The 16,782-nt window shown below is 42.3% G+C and overlaps 6 protein-coding genes and 2 pseudogenes across 6 annotated transcripts; 3 read left to right on the top strand and 5 right to left on the bottom strand.

The window, feature by feature from the left end:
• Nucleotides 1–88: 88 nt before the first annotated feature.
• LOC121195960 lies at nt 89–1,645 on the bottom strand (annotated as a pseudogene).
• Nucleotides 1,646–3,382: 1,737 nt separating this feature from the next.
• LOC121195989 (histone H2B 1/2) lies at nt 3,383–3,760 on the bottom strand. The gene has a single exon (XM_041059745.1). The coding sequence runs from the start codon at nt 3,755–3,757 to the stop codon at nt 3,383–3,385; it is 375 nt and encodes a 124-aa protein (XP_040915679.1). The 5' UTR covers nt 3,758–3,760.
• Nucleotides 3,761–4,891: 1,131 nt separating this feature from the next.
• Nucleotides 4,892–5,925, bottom strand: LOC121195980 (annotated as a pseudogene).
• A 967-nt stretch (nt 5,926–6,892) lies between these two features.
• Nucleotides 6,893–7,326, bottom strand: LOC121195984 (histone H3). The gene has a single exon (XM_041059740.1). It carries the CDS (start codon nt 7,309–7,311, stop codon nt 6,901–6,903), a length of 411 nt encoding a protein of 136 aa, XP_040915674.1. The 5' UTR covers nt 7,312–7,326; the 3' UTR covers nt 6,893–6,900.
• A 344-nt stretch (nt 7,327–7,670) lies between these two features.
• Nucleotides 7,671–8,067, top strand: LOC121195495 (histone H2A). The gene has a single exon (XM_041058994.1). The coding sequence runs from the start codon at nt 7,671–7,673 to the stop codon at nt 8,055–8,057; it is 387 nt and encodes a 128-aa protein (XP_040914928.1). The 3' UTR covers nt 8,058–8,067.
• Nucleotides 8,068–10,403: 2,336 nt separating this feature from the next.
• On the top strand, nt 10,404–10,778 carry LOC121195874 (histone H2B 1/2). Its single transcript, XM_041059570.1, has one exon. It carries the CDS (start codon nt 10,404–10,406, stop codon nt 10,776–10,778), a length of 375 nt encoding a protein of 124 aa, XP_040915504.1.
• A 1,634-nt stretch (nt 10,779–12,412) lies between these two features.
• Nucleotides 12,413–13,375, top strand: LOC121195873 (histone H1-like). The gene has a single exon (XM_041059569.1). It carries the CDS (start codon nt 12,429–12,431, stop codon nt 13,035–13,037), a length of 609 nt encoding a protein of 202 aa, XP_040915503.1. The 5' UTR covers nt 12,413–12,428; the 3' UTR covers nt 13,038–13,375.
• A 608-nt stretch (nt 13,376–13,983) lies between these two features.
• On the bottom strand, nt 13,984–16,480 carry LOC121195786 (histone H3.3-like). The gene is made up of 2 exons (XM_041059449.1): nt 16,399–16,480; nt 13,984–14,348 (listed from the first exon to the last, which is right to left on the bottom strand). Exons 1-2 carry the CDS (start codon nt 16,478–16,480, stop codon nt 13,984–13,986), a joined length of 447 nt encoding a protein of 148 aa, XP_040915383.1.
• Between the last annotated feature and the right edge of the window lie 302 nt (nt 16,481–16,782).

The following is a 16,782-nucleotide window of genomic DNA, read 5'->3' as shown; positions in this document are numbered from 1 at the left end:
ATATCAGTGGATATACAGTTAGTCTTGGTAGCATGGTCCTACTCAGAGGATCTGGATCTTTGGCATCATTGTAAAATACACTCAGCATGTGAACTCACCATATATGCTGAATGATTGGACATCAGACATCTTCCTACCACACTGCTACACACTGAGTGATACAAAGTCAGTGTGCTGAAGTGTGAATACACTTTACATCTTATTTACTCCTCATGATCCTGATGTTTTCATGTCAGCTGCAGAGAGTACTGCATCAGATTTTCTTTTCAGCAAGAGACATTCATTCAACATCTCATTTGACTGTTCATCAGTCGCTGTAAATATTTACATAATCATAATGTCATTCAAGCAGTGATATAAATCATGATAGGGAGACTATTTTATTCACGTTGGAGAGCGTGAGATGTAAAATAAAAAGAAAAGTCTAATGAAAGTAAAGGCAAAGTGGGAAGAGAAATGCACAGTAGAGGCTACTTATATTGTACAATTGCACATTTTAATATTCATCATTATTACTAGGCCTACTGGTCCTGTGTTTTAGGAATTTTTTTTTTCTTGTTATTCATTCAAGTTCATACTTCAGTATCTGTATTTCTGACCTGAATGAAAATAGTGATTTTCACACAAATGTGTTGCACTTGAAGGTTTCTTTGCTTTCACCTCATCATGTGAAGTCTATGTCTGGTTTTTGTCTACCAACCACTGTCTTTTTCTGTTCTTGCCTTTGCAAAAGTGGCAATCATTATTTTCTGTAGCTCTGTTACTCTCCCTTATTAAAGCAATAGAGAATTATTTCTGGAAATTGACTGCTATCATCACAGATTATTAGTATCAATATTACAAATTAAAAACAAAACCATTACAGGAGGAATGAGCTCTTCGTGGACAGATGTGTGGCTCTTAAAAGAGCCTTTTAGCAGGATTTTAGAGAGTGAGGACAGTTCACTTCTTCTTGGGTGCTGCGGCCTTCTTAGCTTTGGGTTTGGCTGCCTTCTTGGCGGGGGCTTTCTTAGCTGCAGGAGCCTTCTTGACCACCTTCTTGGGGCTCTTAGCAGCCTTCTTGGGGCTCTTGGCTACTTTCTTGGCTGCGGCAGGTTTCTTAACCTTCTTGGGGGATTTCTTAGCAGCTGCTGGCTTCTTGGCTGCCGCTTTCTTGGGCTTTTTGGCCGCTGCGGGTTTCTTGGCGGCGGGCTTCTTGGCTTTAGGAGCGGCTTTCTTGACGGGCTTCTTAACCTTAGGTTCAGCCTTCTTGTTCATCTTGAAGGAGCCGGAGGCGCCGGTGCCCTTGGTCTGGACCAGAGTGCCCTTAGCCACCAGGGCCTTGATGGCGGTCTTAACGCGGGCCTTATTCTTCTCCACATCGTAGCCTCCGGCAGCCAGAGCCTTCTTGAGAGCGGCCGCTGACACGCCGCTGCGCTCTTTGGATGCGGCCACGGTTTTAACGATCAGCTCACCGACGCTGGGGCCGGCCTTCTTCGGCCTGGACACCTTCTTCTTGGCTGCTTTAGCCGGCGCGGCGGCTGGAGCGGGAGCTGGAGCAACTTCTGCCATTATTTCCTCTGAACTTAGTGTCGACACAGCAGTCACAGTCACTGAGTGAACTATTGAAGAGCTCGGAGCAGGAGGCGGTACTTAAACACACCATGAGAACCGTGGAGACTCAATCCAGCCCTGGCTCCTCTGTGCAGTCTGATCCCCGCGACACTTGTGTTTTCTCTTCCTCAATAAAACACTCAAAAATCGCTGTTGGAGAGGAGCTGAAGGCTGACAGTGAATGGAGCCGATAGCGAACTTGTTTCTCTTCATATTAAAGTCATGAAGAGCTCTGATGCTCTCTGCATTTTCTTTGTGGAGCCTCCAAACCTCACCTGCTCACCGTAGAGTCCAGCGCTGCTCACCGGCTTTTCCCACTCATTTCTCCTCGAAAACGATTTAAAATGAACCAGAGTTTCACCAAAATCCGTTTTCCAGTTGCTCCACATGTTTGTTCAGAGAACCAAGATAAAAACAACCACCTGCTGACGATCAGTTTGTAAGAAACTGACGTTATTCTGCGAGCAGCAAACACACAGTTGACGGCCGAGGCTTATGGTGCAGTTTAGCCAGACTCCCCATCAGAGCTGGGAACATTTGACGTTGATGATGCTGGAGCTTATTGGACATATTTAGAAATACGTGTTTACATGTTACAGTGTTTGATCATGTGTGTTGAGGTTCAGTGTCTTCACTGTGAGCACTGTAAATGATGTAAGAAAACAAAAGTTCAACAGTCTAACAAAGACTGGATCCAGATGTTGCTGGGATACAGCTGTGTGTCAGTGTAACAGGTCAGTGTTTACTCATCTGAAAATACTCCAGAGAAAAGGAAAAGGAAAGAGTAAAGTTCAGACTGATCTTTGCTGAGTGTCATGAATATTTCACAGCAATGATTAAGTGTCATAAATGTATCACTCAGTGTGTAGCAGTGTTGTATTGAGCAAAACATCAACATTAATGTTCCACATTTATATTTCAGCATCCAAACAGTATTAACATCACAGCAATAGACTGTATGAGCAGGACATTGTTCCTCCGAGCTTCACATTGGGAGTGTTTTGTAAATGTGTAAATACTCAGTGAGTTTAGTAAAAAGTAGTTTGTGTTCATTGAAATTTGAAATTGAAAAGTTTCCACACAGATTAGATGGTTAAATCTTTTGAAGTCATCTGCATCATTAATGCATCAGAAAAGAACATGGTACATATTGATGTGTGTGTATGGCCTGAATAATGTGATTAAAATGTTAAATGTTACAATTGGAAAGCTGCTGTCTCTGATTTGCTGTTAAGGAACTTATTGTGATATGATGATAAAGAAATGACAGACGACTTTGTCAACTACTGTGTCTTTGTTGTTTCAGTCAGTTATACATGAGTAGTTTCTGTTTGGGCAGCTCAGCTGTGAATTTAGGGTTAATGAACAATTAATCAAGAAATTTGTCAGGAAATAAAATCAGACACTGATGAACTGTTCATTACCTCCTAGATAATGACTAATATGGTCTGGACAAGTCATATCCAGATCATATTCCATATCCTCTATTAACTTCATCACAGTCCTGAGAACAGACAGTGAAGCATTTATGACTTGGAGATTGACTCTACTTCTGATACTGTTTGCAATCACAAACTGACCGACTTGCTGTGATTATGTGATATGACCCATCATTTGGTTCTTAAAACATTAAAGGCTTTCTACGATAGTTTAACTTTACAGTCTGTAACAAACTTTGCAACTACAGTTCTGAGGTTACTGGACACTGATGAAGAGTTTGCACTTTCAGATAAAGTGTGTGGCTCTTAAAAGAGCCGTTGGATTGATGAGAGTGCAGCAGCACAGCTGTTTACTTGGAGCTGGTGTACTTGGTGACAGCCTTGGTGCCCTCAGACACGGCGTGCTTGGCCAGCTCACCGGGTAGCAGGAGACGCACGGCGGTCTGAATCTCCCTGGAAGTGATGGTGGAGCGCTTGTTGTAGTGAGCCAGACGAGACGCCTCAGCGGCGATGCGCTCAAAGATGTCGTTAACAAACGAGTTCATGATGCTCATGGCCTTGGAAGAGATGCCGGTGTCGGGGTGGACCTGCTTCAACACCTTGTAGACATAGATGGCGTAGCTCTCCTTCCTGGTCTTTCTCCTCTTCTTGCCTCCCTTGCTGGCCGTCTTGGTCACGGCTTTCTTGGAGCCCTTCTTGGGCGCGGACTTTGCGGGTTCAGGCATTCTGCTGATTGCAAATATTAAAGCGACGAATGAGTAACTCTAGAAGGGAACGACCCCTCTTATACAGGCTCCATGCAAATTATACTGTGCGATCCCCCTCCTGTGATTGGTTGAGCTGCTTAACGTCTGAAAGTGGAGGGTCGTGTTTCTGTTCATCCTTCTTTGTCAACGAGCTTCAGGACTAAAAAGTAAAATCCCAATAAAACAGGAGTTTGGATCAGAGCAGAGATGTAAAAAGTAAGTAAATAAATTAATTAATAAAAAGTTGAGCCTGGGAGCAGGTTAAAAATAGCCTTTCTGTGCTTATAGCTCTCGGTCAGTTTTACAAACTGACACGTGGAGATTTTGTTAAAAAACATCATCATCTCTGCATAGATTGGAGTGAGTTAATTAGCATAAATGTGAAAACATTAAAACATTAATATAAAAACCCAACAAATAGCAGAAGAATAGATGTTATAATAATAACAGTATCTCTTCTGTATAATAATTACAATTACTATTATTCATGGCATTAGCGATTTTCTGTGGCTGATCTGTATGTAGACTTTCTGTGAGAGCTGTAGATTCATGGAGTTCTTACATAACAGAAATAAAGCATGTAAGTGGTGAATGTCCTGTGATTGGACAGCATCTCTTGATGGACTGTTACAGAGCTGAGGACTGGGGCATATTCAGATATCACAGAGCTGAACAATAACTGACATGTTTTGTATACGAAAAGATTCAATCCAAACCAAAGAAGTGAAACAACTCACTGTGATATGTGTGAGAGCAGATATTATCATGAAAAAGACTATGATTTACAGTGGTATGTTAATGAAACACATTGTTGACATGTGGAGCAGAAGATAAGATCCAAGTCATCCCAAATGGTGTGTTGTGACGTGAGAACAGAATTTGAATAAACACACTACGTACAGAGCTAAACCATGGATGAGTGTGTGTCACCTTGTTGATATGATGTAAGTTGATATTATGTTCACGAAGGCAGTTTATGACTCTGAAGTATTAAAATGAAACATTGAAAAACAACAGAACCGTTAAACAACGTTTTGAAAATGTGAACTCTTAATAACTGAGTGTTTGGCTCTTAAAAGAGCCGTTGGGTTGTTTTGCTGACGATGAATGAGTCTAACCACCGAAGCCGTACAGAGTGCGGCCCTGCCTCTTCAGGGCATACACCACGTCCATGGCGGTCACGGTCTTTCTCTTGGCGTGCTCGGTGTAGGTGACGGCATCACGGATAACGTTCTCCAGGAAAACCTTCAACACACCGCGGGTCTCCTCGTAGATGAGGCCGGAGATACGCTTGACACCACCACGACGAGCCAGACGGCGGATAGCGGGCTTGGTGATACCCTGGATGTTATCACGGAGAACTTTACGGTGACGCTTAGCGCCTCCTTTACCGAGTCCTTTTCCTCCTTTGCCTCTTCCGCTCATTTTCACTGCTCAGTAAAAATGTACAAGTTAACGCTAACAGCCGCAGTATTCAAAGCATGACTGAGGACGTGATAGAAAACAGAGGTGGCCGTTGAAAATCAACTTGCTTGGTGCATTAGCGCCACCTGAACCAGAGCATGAATCAGGGACAGCAGGACTCCTGTCAGACTGTCTGAGCTCCACAGGAGTTTTATCCAGGGGTGGAAATGAAAAAGTGTTTCTATATTTGACTTCAATAAAAAACTAACAGAACAAACACTGTAAATACAAGTCAAAGTCCTGCAGTCACACTGTCACTGAAGTAAAATCCAGAAGGAGAGCTGTGAATCATCTCTTAGAACCACAGATAGTTTATCAGCAGTTTATTATTACTGGTGCATTCATTTTAAAACTGCATTTTAATGTAGCTGGTGGAGATGAATTAAAAACTACTGTACTAACTACCATAGATATTTGTCTAATAATGTTGTCACCAAATATAAAGAAGTTACGCCATCTCTAATGCCATGTACACGTTTTACAGAGGGCAATGGCCTAAATTTTTCTCCAGCAGATATAGATTATCTAGCTGATAGTACTGCAGACCATTGAATGTGGTCCATGTCAAACGAGGAGTCATTCAGACGTCCTGTGACCTTGTGTGTGGCACAACCCATTCTTCATGCAGCTCTGCAGTATGGAAGTCAGATGGTTCTGGCTGAGCAGGAATAACATAAGGACATAAGGACATAAGTTCACTACATTTCATGAATAGATCTTTGGTTTACCATCAGCACTGGCAGACAGACAGTTGGCTACAACTTTTTTTTTTTTGATATGTGCTTTCCAGTGTACTCAAATATTGCACATAACATATATAATTCAGTTCTTTCATTGGAATTAAAATATACTGAAGTAGATCCAGATCTGTGAAGGACCCCTTTATAGATTTTCCAACATTCAACAAAAATAATGAACAAAATAAAGAATGTAGAATGAGGTTCTTTCCTTTGTTGCTCCTGAGGACCAACCGACCAACACTCAGTGGTGAGTTTGATTTAAAAGCCAAAGTTTCAAATTGGTCCCCAAAAGCAAATTTGTTGTGCAGACAGGAGACAGAGCTGTGCATTGAGTGAAAACATGATCAGACTGATGCAGTTATATCCAGGACCATACCAACCTGTCACAATGAAAAAGACTTACTATGAAAGCTTCATGTTCCCCTGCCCCCACCACCACAGTGATGCTGACCAAGCATGACAAGATCAAAGGTAACTGAGGTGGAGATGGAGTAGGACTTAGAGAGCTGTGTACATGTGATATGGAAAAGGCCTCACATTTTAATGTTACCAACATACTTGAACCATTGTTTTTTCAGGAGCACATGCTGCAGCATCTCCTCTCTAACAGTTTACTGGTGATGCAGTAGATCCACTCCACAGTAAGAACATTGTGTCAAACAGCAATCAAAGATGTGTTGATTCAGAGTATTTTACTCTGCTACTTTTAACAACTTTAGGAAATCCCTGAAAATCAAGTTTATCTGATTAGACTGCACTTCGCCTTTTACTTATTAAATTATTTTTATATTTTCTTTTTTCATTTCACTTGCAAGATTGAAAGGAAATGTAACAGCAAAAGCAGAAAACTTTGCTCTTAAATGCCAGTTGAGGTGGCTCTTAAAAGAGCCGTTATTGTGGTGAGGTGAAGGGCAGGACTTAAGCTCTCTCTCCGCGGATGCGGCGAGCCAGCTGGATGTCTTTGGGCATGATGGTGACTCGCTTGGCGTGGATGGCGCACAGATTGGTGTCCTCAAACAGACCGACCAGGTAAGCCTCACTGGCCTCCTGCAGAGCCATGACAGCGGAGCTCTGGAAGCGCAGGTCGGTCTTGAAATCCTGAGCGATTTCACGGACCAGGCGCTGGAAGGGCAGCTTGCGGATGAGCAGCTCCGTGGATTTCTGGTAACGACGGATCTCACGAAGAGCCACGGTACCGGGCCTGTAACGGTGAGGCTTCTTGACACCGCCGGTAGCCGGGGCGCTCTTACGGGCAGCCTTGGTGGCCAGCTGCTTTCTGGGGGCTTTGCCTCCAGTAGATTTACGAGCGGTTTGCTTGGTTCTTGCCATTTTCGCTTCTTCCTTTTCTTTCTGTGGACAGAAAAAATGTAGTAGCGAGTAGAAGCGAGTCTCTGCTTTTAAGCTGTGGGACCGGCTGCGAAATAGTGACGCTGCTTCAGAGCCGCGGCTCCTGATTGGTGAGGGGCTCCTCGTGGAGCTCAGCACCGCCTATAGGAGCGAGCAGCCGCTGCTTATTAGAGAAAAGTGCCGCTCAAATTCATAGCAGGCCGCCCTCTGTTTCTCTGTTGAGAGCCTCTTTTCTGATTGGTCTAGCACCAACCTCCCGCGTGCTCTGCGGATATATAAAGGAGAGTTTTCTCCGTTTGCAGCACATTTTCTATAAAAGTAGAGAATACGTTATAGTAAAAATGAGTGGACGCGGCAAAACCGGTGGAAAAGCCAGAGCCAAGGCAAAGACCCGCTCTTCTCGCGCTGGGCTCCAGTTCCCAGTGGGTCGTGTCCACAGGCTGCTGCGCAAAGGCAACTATGCCGAGCGTGTGGGTGCCGGCGCCCCCGTGTACCTTGCTGCTGTGCTGGAGTATCTGACCGCTGAGATCCTGGAGTTGGCTGGAAACGCTGCCCGCGACAACAAGAAGACCCGTATCATTCCCCGCCACCTGCAGCTGGCCGTCCGTAACGACGAGGAGCTCAACAAGCTCCTGGGCGGAGTGACCATCGCTCAGGGAGGTGTGCTGCCCAACATCCAGGCTGTGCTGCTGCCCAAGAAGACCGAGAAGCCCGCCAAGGCCAAGTAAAGCTGCGGCTCCTGCCAACCACAAACACAAAGGCTCTTTTAAGAGCCACACACTCATTTCTGTTAAAGACACAGCTCCTCATGTCTTCAGTTGATCTGCATGAAGTCACTAACTGCACAAATTACAAATGCAAACATGGTAGTAGCACAATTCTTTGAAACAATGAGTTATCAATCCTAATTTTACTTTGAACATAAATTCACTTCCTGCAATAGACAGAGAGAAAAAGTAACAGAAATGATCTACTTCTTGCAACAGACTTCAAGGGAGAAAAACATGATATCAACATGCTATATGCTCTCCTGTAGAGAACAGAAACAAGTAAAGAGTAAAGTTCAGATTGACTGAGTGAGAATATTTCACAGCAATGATTGTGTGTATTTTGTTCATGATCACAACAGCAAACATCCAACATGGCTTCAGTCAGAGCTGAAAAGTGGTTCTGGAAGAATTTTAAACATGCAACAAGACGTGATTTCACAGTTTGACTGAGGAAAATATGAAATTTAGATCAGACTTTTCCTTCCAAACTCAGTTTGCTTCAACACATTGATCTTGTGTCTTGAAAAGGAGAAAGACAGGACAGCTGGGAATGGAGGAGAGGAGGAGAAGGACGTGCAGCATATAAAACATGATACAAACAGGGTTGGCAGTGGACAATGTTAGAGGGCCAGCATTCAGATTACAGAGCAGTTAGTGGATACTGTGTGCTCAGCAGATTACAGTTATGATAGGAAACACAGCACAGAAGCAAAAAGCTGTCATGATTGGTAATTATTTACATTACTGTCTGCACAGAATATTAATCCAAAATTTATCTGTAGCAGAGTGGAACATTAAACATAGTAATGTGTTAGAAGAGAGGACACAGAGTTAATGACATGGAATAAAGGTTAAGAAATGTAAGAGTGGGTCTGAGGAGAGAGAGAAATAAGAGAGGTTGTGTGCAGAGGATCATGGGAAATCCCCCAGCAGCCTAGGCCTATAGCAGCATAAATAGGGCTTTATCCTTAACTGTAACAGTGTCTATAGAAATAATAGTGACTAACTATAGGTTTAGTCATAATAGCAAAAAACTGTAACTACAACTAATTGTAAGCTTTGTCAAACAAAAAAGGTTTTAAGCCTAGTTTCAAAATTAGACAGGGTGTCTGCTGCAAGGGTTGTACGTAATGAAGCTGCAGCTAGTCTATATCTCCTGAAAAAAATTAGGCCATTGCCCTCTGTAAAACTGGTACATGACATTAGAGATGGCGTAACTTCTTCATATTTGGTAACAGCATTATTAGACAAATATCTATGGTAGTTAGTACAGTAGTTTTTAATTCATGAGCTCCATCTCCACCAGCTACATTAAAATGCTATTTAAAAATGAATGCATCAGTAATAATAAACTGCTGATAAACTATCTGTGGTTCATCACAATGTACCATTAGGGAAGCTGATGATTTGGATCTTATGCTCCACATGTCAACAATGTGTTTCATCAACATATCACTGTCAATCACAGTCTCTCATAATAATGGTGCATCTGCTCCAACGTGATATAGAGACGTTTGAATGTGTCCCAGACCTTCTGAGCTCTGTAACAGTCCATCATGAGATGCTGTTGTGTTTCACTGTCAGTACAGTCAATCACAGGACATTCACCACTTACATCTTTTTTTTTCTGTTATATAACAACTCCATGAATCTACAGCTCTCACAGAAAGTCTACCAACAGATCAGCCACAGCAAATCTCTAATGCTCTGAATAATAGTAATTGTAATTATTATACAGAAGAGATACTGTTATTATTATAACATGTATTCTTCTGCCATTTGTTGGGTTTTTATATTAAAATCACTGATTTTTTTTATGCTAATTTACCCACTCCAATCTATATCACTGTCCTCAGAGGGTGATGAATTGGTTTATTGAAATGCAACTGTTAAACTATAATGTAAAAAAATAAATGAGTAAAATTAATAGACTGAGTTTATTGATATAGATATTCAAGTGGTGCCGGATCTACATGAGTCAGATGCATTTTATTGGTATAAAATCCCATTATTCAAACTCACTGTTGGTTCTTCACATTAGAGGCTGTGTGGACACAATCACGCTACAAAGTCAACACAATGCAAAGACTCCCTTTATGAACGTGACGAGATGACAGGAAATAAAATCGGTATTGTAGCACAACCGCCCGCCCCTGCCTCCCCGCGCGCGCGCCATCCAGTAAGCAGCCCAACCAATCACAGGAGGGGAATGACACAGTAGTGTTTGCATGGAGCCTGTATAAGAAGAGTCGTTCCCTACGATACTCACTTATTCATCGTTTGCTGTAACGTGAAGTCAGTAGAATGCCAGAACCCGCGAAGTCCGCGCCCAAGAAGGGCTCCAAGAAAGCCGTGACCAAGACGGCCAGCAAGGGAGGCAAGAAGAGAAGAAAGACCAGGAAGGAGAGCTACGCCATCTACGTCTACAAGGTGTTGAAGCAGGTCCACCCCGACACCGGTATCTCCTCCAAGGCCATGAGCATCATGAACTCGTTTGTTAACGACATCTTTGAGCGCATCGCCGCTGAGGCGTCTCGTCTGGCTCACTACAACAAGCGCTCCACCATCACTTCCAGGGAGATTCAGACCGCCGTGCGTCTCCTGCTACCCGGTGAGCTGGCCAAGCACGCTGTGTCCGAGGGCACCAAGGCTGTCACCAAGTACACCAGCTCCAAGTAAACAGCTGTGCTGCTTCACTCTCATCAATCCAACGGCTCTTTTAAGAGCCACACACTTTATCTGAAAGTGCAAACTCTTCATCGCTGTCCAGTTGCCTCAGAACTGTAGTTGCAAAGTTTATTAGACTAAGACTGAATGTCTCAGTCTGAGAAATTCATTCTCAACTGAATGTTTTATGAACCAAACTTTTTCTGTCCCAATACTACCTTTTATTAAATTCTATTTACACATTTACAACACACAATGAGAAGCTCAGAGAAATAGTGTCACACTCATACAGCTTATTTCTGTGATGTTAATACTGATATATTTGGATGTTGAGTGAGGTGGAATCACAACAAGTTGGTCAGTTTGTGATAATGGTTGCAAACAGTATCAGGAGAGTCAATCTTTTTGCCCAGTAATGAATGAATTATCTATCTATACCAACATGACACAACATGAGGGACAGTGAATGATACACACACACAAAATGTGCTTTAAATGGATAATTAATATCTATTGACACTGATGTTTGATTATTTATAGTTTACTTGAATACATTTAATGTTGATGTTTTGAAACAGTTATTTATAAAAAAAAAAAAATTCACATCAGTGAAAAATGATAAATCTTATATAATAATAAATAAGAATAATAAATCTTTTAATTTGACATCTATTAGTTCACATCAGTGTTTTCTATGAAAATGAGCTCATGTGAACTCAGCATATTTGATGAATGATTGGATGTCAGATCCTTTAAATCTTACTCAATACAACACTGCTACACACTGAGTGATATGTTTATGACACTAAATCATTGCTGTGAAATATTCATAACACTCAGCAAAGATCAGTCTGAACTTTACTCTTTACTTTTCCTTTTCTCTGAAGTATTTTCAGATGAGTAAAACTGACCTGTTCCGCTGACACACAGCTGTATCCCAGCAACATCTGGATCCAGTCTTTGTTAGACTGACTGTTGAACTTACATAATGTACAGTGATCACAGTGAAGACACTGAACCTCAATACACATGATCAAACACTGGAAGTGAGACATAAAAATTTTTGTTTTTTTATTTTTTTAAAAAAGAAAGAGAACCAACAGTGTGATGCTGGACTTTGTATTATGTATTCGGCCGTCAGCTGTGTGTTTGCTGCTCGCAGAATAACGTCAGTTTCTTATAAACTGATCATCAGCAGGTGGTTGTTTTTATCTCGGTTCTCTGAACAAACATGTGGAGCAGCTGGAAAACGGATTTTGGTGAAACTCTGGTTCATTTTAAATCGTTTTAGAGGAGAAATGAGTGGGAAAAGCCGGTGAACAGCGCTGGACTCTACGGTGAGCAGGTGAGGTTTGGAGGCTCCACAAAGAAAATGCAGAGAGCATCAGAGCTCTTCATGACTTCAATGTGAAGAGAAACAAGTCCGCTATCGGCTCCATTCACTGTCAGCCTTCAGCTCCTCTCCAACAGCGATTTTTGAATGTTTTATCGGGGAAGAGAAAACACAAGTGTCGCGGGGATCAGACTGCACAGAGGAGCCAGGGCTGGATTGAGTCTCCACGGTTCTCATGGTGTGTTTAAGTACCGCCTCCTGCTCCGAGCTCTTCAATAGTTCACTCAGTGACTGTGACTGCTTTGTCGACACTAAGTTCAGAGAAAATAATGGCAGAAGTTGCTCCAGCTCCCGCTCCAGCCGCCGCGCCGGCTAAAGCAGCAAAGAAGAAGGTCTCCAAGCCGAAGAAGGCCGGCCCCAGCGTCGGCGAGCTGATCGTTAAAACCGTGGCCGCATCCAAAGAGCGCAGCGGCGTGTCAGCGGCCGCTCTCAAGAAGGCTCTGGCTGCCGGAGGCTACGATGTGGAGAAGAACAAGGCCCGCGTTAAGACCGCCATCAAGGCCCTGGTGGCTAAGGGCACTCTGGTCCAGACCAAGGGCACCGGCGCCTCCGGCTCCTTCAAGATGAACAAGAAGGCTGAACCTAAGGTTAAGAAGCCGGTCAAGAAAGCCGCTCCTAAAGCCAAGAAGCCCGCCGCCAAGAAACCCGCAGCGGCCAAAAAGCCCAAGAAAGCGGCAGCCAAGAAGCCAGCAGCTGCTAAGAAATCCCCCAAGAAGGTTAAGAAACCTGCCGCAGCCAAGAAAGTAGCCAAGAGCCCCAAGAAGGCTGCTAAGAGCCCCAAGAAGGTGGTCAAGAAGGCTCCTGCAGCCAAGAAAGCCCCCGCCAAGAAGGCAGCCAAACCCAAAGCTAAGAAGGCCGCAGCACCCAAGAAGAAGTGAACTGTTCTCACTCTCTAAAATCCTGCTAAAAGGCTCTTTTAAGAGCCACACATCTGTCCACGAAGAGCTGATTCCTCCTGTAATGGTTTTGTTTTTAATTTGTAATATTGATACTAATAATCTGTGATGATAGCAGTCAATTTCCAGAAATAATTCTCTATTGCTTTAATAAGGGAGAGTAACAGAGCTACAGAAAATAATGATTGCCACTTTTGCAAAGGCAAGAACAGAAAAAGACAGTGGTTGGTAGACAAAAACCAGACATAGACTTCACATGATGAGGTGAAAGCAAAGAAACCTTCAAGTGCAACACATTTGTGTGAAAATCACTATTTTCATTCAGGTCAGAAATACAGATACCGAAGTATGAACTTGAATAACAAGAAAAAAAAAATTCCTAAAACACAGGACCAGTAGGTTCAGGTAGTAGTTTGGTTGCAATAAGTACAGTAAGTTCATTTTTAAAGTAAAGTAAAAGTAAGTTTATTTATTTTTTTGTTCTCAGTCTTGTTTTATACCAGCAATTATAAAATGCAAGTTACACATAAAAACAATAATGATGAAACAATAATATATTACTATAATTGAGAAGTGCTCCTCAACAAGAGGAAATAAGGGGGGGTTACATAGAAGAACAGTATTACAAATTAGCTTTTCACTAGCTAGATTTACTGCACTTATATTTTACCCACACTTACTTATTTATTTATGCGTGCGAAATGTTACTTGTAGTTAATGTACTTTCAAGACAAATGGGAGACATGAGGAGCTGTGCCTTTATCAGAAATGAGTGTGTGGCTCTTAAAAGACCTTAAACTTAAGCATTATCACAACACTGAACTAAAATTATTAAAATGAAACAGCAGCTGCAGAGAAGTTTGCTTTTTAGTGCAGAGTGAAGTGGCTCTTAAAAGAGCCTTTGTTGTGGTGAGTGGAGTAGACGAATTTAAGCTCTCTCTCCGCGGATGCGGCGAGCCAGCTGGATGTCTTTGGGCATGATGGTGACTCTCTTAGCGTGGATGGCGCACAGGTTGGTGTCCTCAAACAGACCGACCAGGTAAGCCTCGCTAGCCTCCTGCAGAGCCATGACAGCGGAGCTCTGGAAGCGCAGATCGGTCTTGAAGTCCTGAGCGATTTCACGGACTAGGCGCTGGAAGGGCAGCTTGCGGATGAGCAGCTCCGTGGATTTCTGGTAACGACGGATCTCACGAAGAGCCACGGTACCGGGCCTGTAACGGTGAGGCTTCTTGACACCGCCGGTGGCCGGGGCGCTCTTACGGGCAGCCTTAGTGGCCAGCTGCTTTCTGGGGGCTTAAGTTTAATGGTTAAAGCAAGTAATAGAAACTGCTTTCTATTTCAATATTAGGTTGTTGAACTATTACTTTATTTGACACAGTACCAATATAGGTTTAATTATTTCAGCTTTAAAGACTTAAGTTTACCAGTTTACCTTGCAGTGGGTTATAAACCTCTCCAGCACTGAGTCTGTTAGTGATGGCTGATCGGGGCTTTGTGTTAGTGATGGAAATTCCGGCTCTTTCGGCTCCCAATCTGCTCTTCAGATTTTTTGTTGATTAAATTAATTACTAATTACTAATGTATTTTTTATTTATATATGTTTATTTTATAACCCGAGATAGCAATGAATGCTGAGTCCGTAACCGGGCTATTGCAGCGTGAATGACATCGTGAATGACGAACCAGAGAGAGGAGAGAAAAAAAAACAAAACAGGGCTCCCAATCAGGAGTCTACGGAGCCCCTCTGGTGACATTGGATAAAAAAAAAAATAACGCGAGGCCACGAGATATTTAATGCGTGGCCACGAGATATTTAATGCGTGGCCACGAGATAGCGTTATTATCTCGTGGCCACGCATTACTATCTCGTGGCCACGCGTTACTATCTCGTGGCCACGCATTATTTTTTTTTTATCCAATGTCACCAGAGGGGCTCCGTAGGAGCCGACTCTAAGAGCCGTTTCATTCGCGACCGACACATCACTACTTTGTTGAAGCTTCGACACCTGCTTCAAAAAAAAAAAAAAATGGTTCATTACCCGAGGCTTCAATGACAAAGTACTCGAGTAGGACATCTAGTGGTCAATAAAATGAAGTGCAATCAAGATGTGTCATTTAGTGGTTCATGAATTGTTTGGGATTTGATTCGCCATGCACATTCTTGTCCGACTACACTACATGTTTGTATGGTTTCAAGCTGACACAATGAAAAACAAATATTAAATATATATATTAAATACATAGGCTATATTATTTGACACGTCTGATTGTTGTAGGAAACAGCGATATACTTGGCCTGATATTTTGTGTTATGAATCGTAAGCGATCCTAAAACAAGTCTAAATACTCCATAGCTTAAAAGATGCTGAATTATTTATAAGAATAATGATAATAGAAAACCATGTTTGTTATTTGGCATGGCTGATTGTAACCCTACATAATCTTCACTTATATATTGCGTTGTGAAACATTGAAACAGTGCTGGTACATTCATGAGATATGCTCTACAAATACTTGTGCAAATACAGATTTAATCATGGTATGTTTTGGGCTTGGTTGGTAAAGAGGTATACTTGTATGTGGGTAAAAATTGTGTGGGTGTGCTTGTGTAACTGTTTATGAGTTTTTATTAAGACTCAATCATGTTTCTTCTTTTACAAACTATTTCCCCAGCCTTGCATGTGTTTCTTGCTTTTGCTGGATTGTTTGTTTTAATTGCTATAGTGCAGCATCTGCATGGTGTTATCATGATGCTAGAGAGAGCAGACGCCCACAGGTACTGGGGTTGCAGTAACCCCCACAAAGACCACAAGGGGCGACGACGAGCCTGTTCCACTTTAAACAGAACATAAACAGAGTAACAGAAGTAAAACTACTGAGTCAGGAGTATTTCCTCTGAGTTCAATCACACCACTTCACACCGTGAAAGACGTTTGATTTATACAATCATTCATTTTAATGCACGTTTGCAAACATGTAAAAACATATTATACAAGTCTTAACACTGGAGACATTACAAAAAAAATGTGCTTACAAAATTGGAACCATGCAAATAACTGACATAAGACACAGAGTATAGTGAACCCCCACCCCCCAAACACACACACACGCACACGCACACACAGCCATCAGGATAGAAATAAATACACATTAAAAAGAGAAGCATGTGTCATTAAACAGTCCCTCAAAAAAAAAAAAAAATAGAATGTTTGCTCGTTCTCTCTTCAAACTGAATAGAATATTCTGAGAAAGTTATCACTGTTTGGATTTAGATTTCTATGAAAAGCCAGTTAAGAGGATGCTGCTCTATCAGAGTGACTGTCATCATCATCATCATCATCACCTCTGTGACTCTTCTTGCCCAGATCCTGATGCCTCGCCACAATTTTATCACACAGGTCTACGGCGAGCCCCTCAGACTGCATGGCTTGGTTTTTTGTCCTGATATGCAATGAGAATTATGGGAATTCACATACACAGGTGTGTGCCTTTCTAAAAAACTGTGTCCAATCAGTCCAGTTTTCCACAGGTGGAGTCCAGTCAAGTTCTAGACACATCACAAGGAAAGTTAAAGCAAAACACCTGAGCGCAGTTAGGAAGTGACACAGCAAAGGGTCTGAATGTTTGGAAATGAGAGATTTCAGATTTCTTTTTTTTAATACAACAGGATCAAAAGGACATTTTTGGTTTGATGTGCCATTAGAGCCAATGATGGCACCACACAGCA

Source organism: Toxotes jaculatrix, chromosome 16 (genome assembly GCF_017976425.1).
Source record: "Toxotes jaculatrix isolate fToxJac2 chromosome 16, fToxJac2.pri, whole genome shotgun sequence".
Lineage (NCBI taxonomy): Eukaryota > Metazoa > Chordata > Actinopteri > Toxotidae > Toxotes > Toxotes jaculatrix.
The sequence above is the reverse complement of the archived record's forward strand: the minus strand, read 5'-3'. Positions and strand labels throughout refer to the sequence as shown.

Excerpts from the sequence above, each read along its gene's own strand:
- LOC121195989 (XM_041059745.1), bottom strand. The coding sequence starts at position 3,757 with ATGCCTGAACCCGCAAAGTCCGCGCCCAAGAAGGGCTCCAAGAAAGCC.
- LOC121195984 (XM_041059740.1), bottom strand. The coding sequence starts at position 7,311 with ATGGCAAGAACCAAGCAAACCGCTCGTAAATCTACTGGAGGCAAAGCC.
- LOC121195495 (XM_041058994.1), top strand. The coding sequence starts at position 7,671 with ATGAGTGGACGCGGCAAAACCGGTGGAAAAGCCAGAGCCAAGGCAAAG.
- LOC121195874 (XM_041059570.1), top strand. The coding sequence starts at position 10,404 with ATGCCAGAACCCGCGAAGTCCGCGCCCAAGAAGGGCTCCAAGAAAGCC.
- LOC121195873 (XM_041059569.1), top strand. The coding sequence starts at position 12,429 with ATGGCAGAAGTTGCTCCAGCTCCCGCTCCAGCCGCCGCGCCGGCTAAA.
- LOC121195786 (XM_041059449.1), bottom strand. The coding sequence starts at position 16,480 with ATGCAGTCTGAGGGGCTCGCCGTAGACCTGTGTGATAAAATTGTGGCG. Across the intron at positions 14,349-16,398 it reads GGGCAAGAAGAGTCACAGAG|CCCCCAGAAAGCAGCTGGCC; the intron begins GTGATGATGATG and ends ATTAAACTTAAG.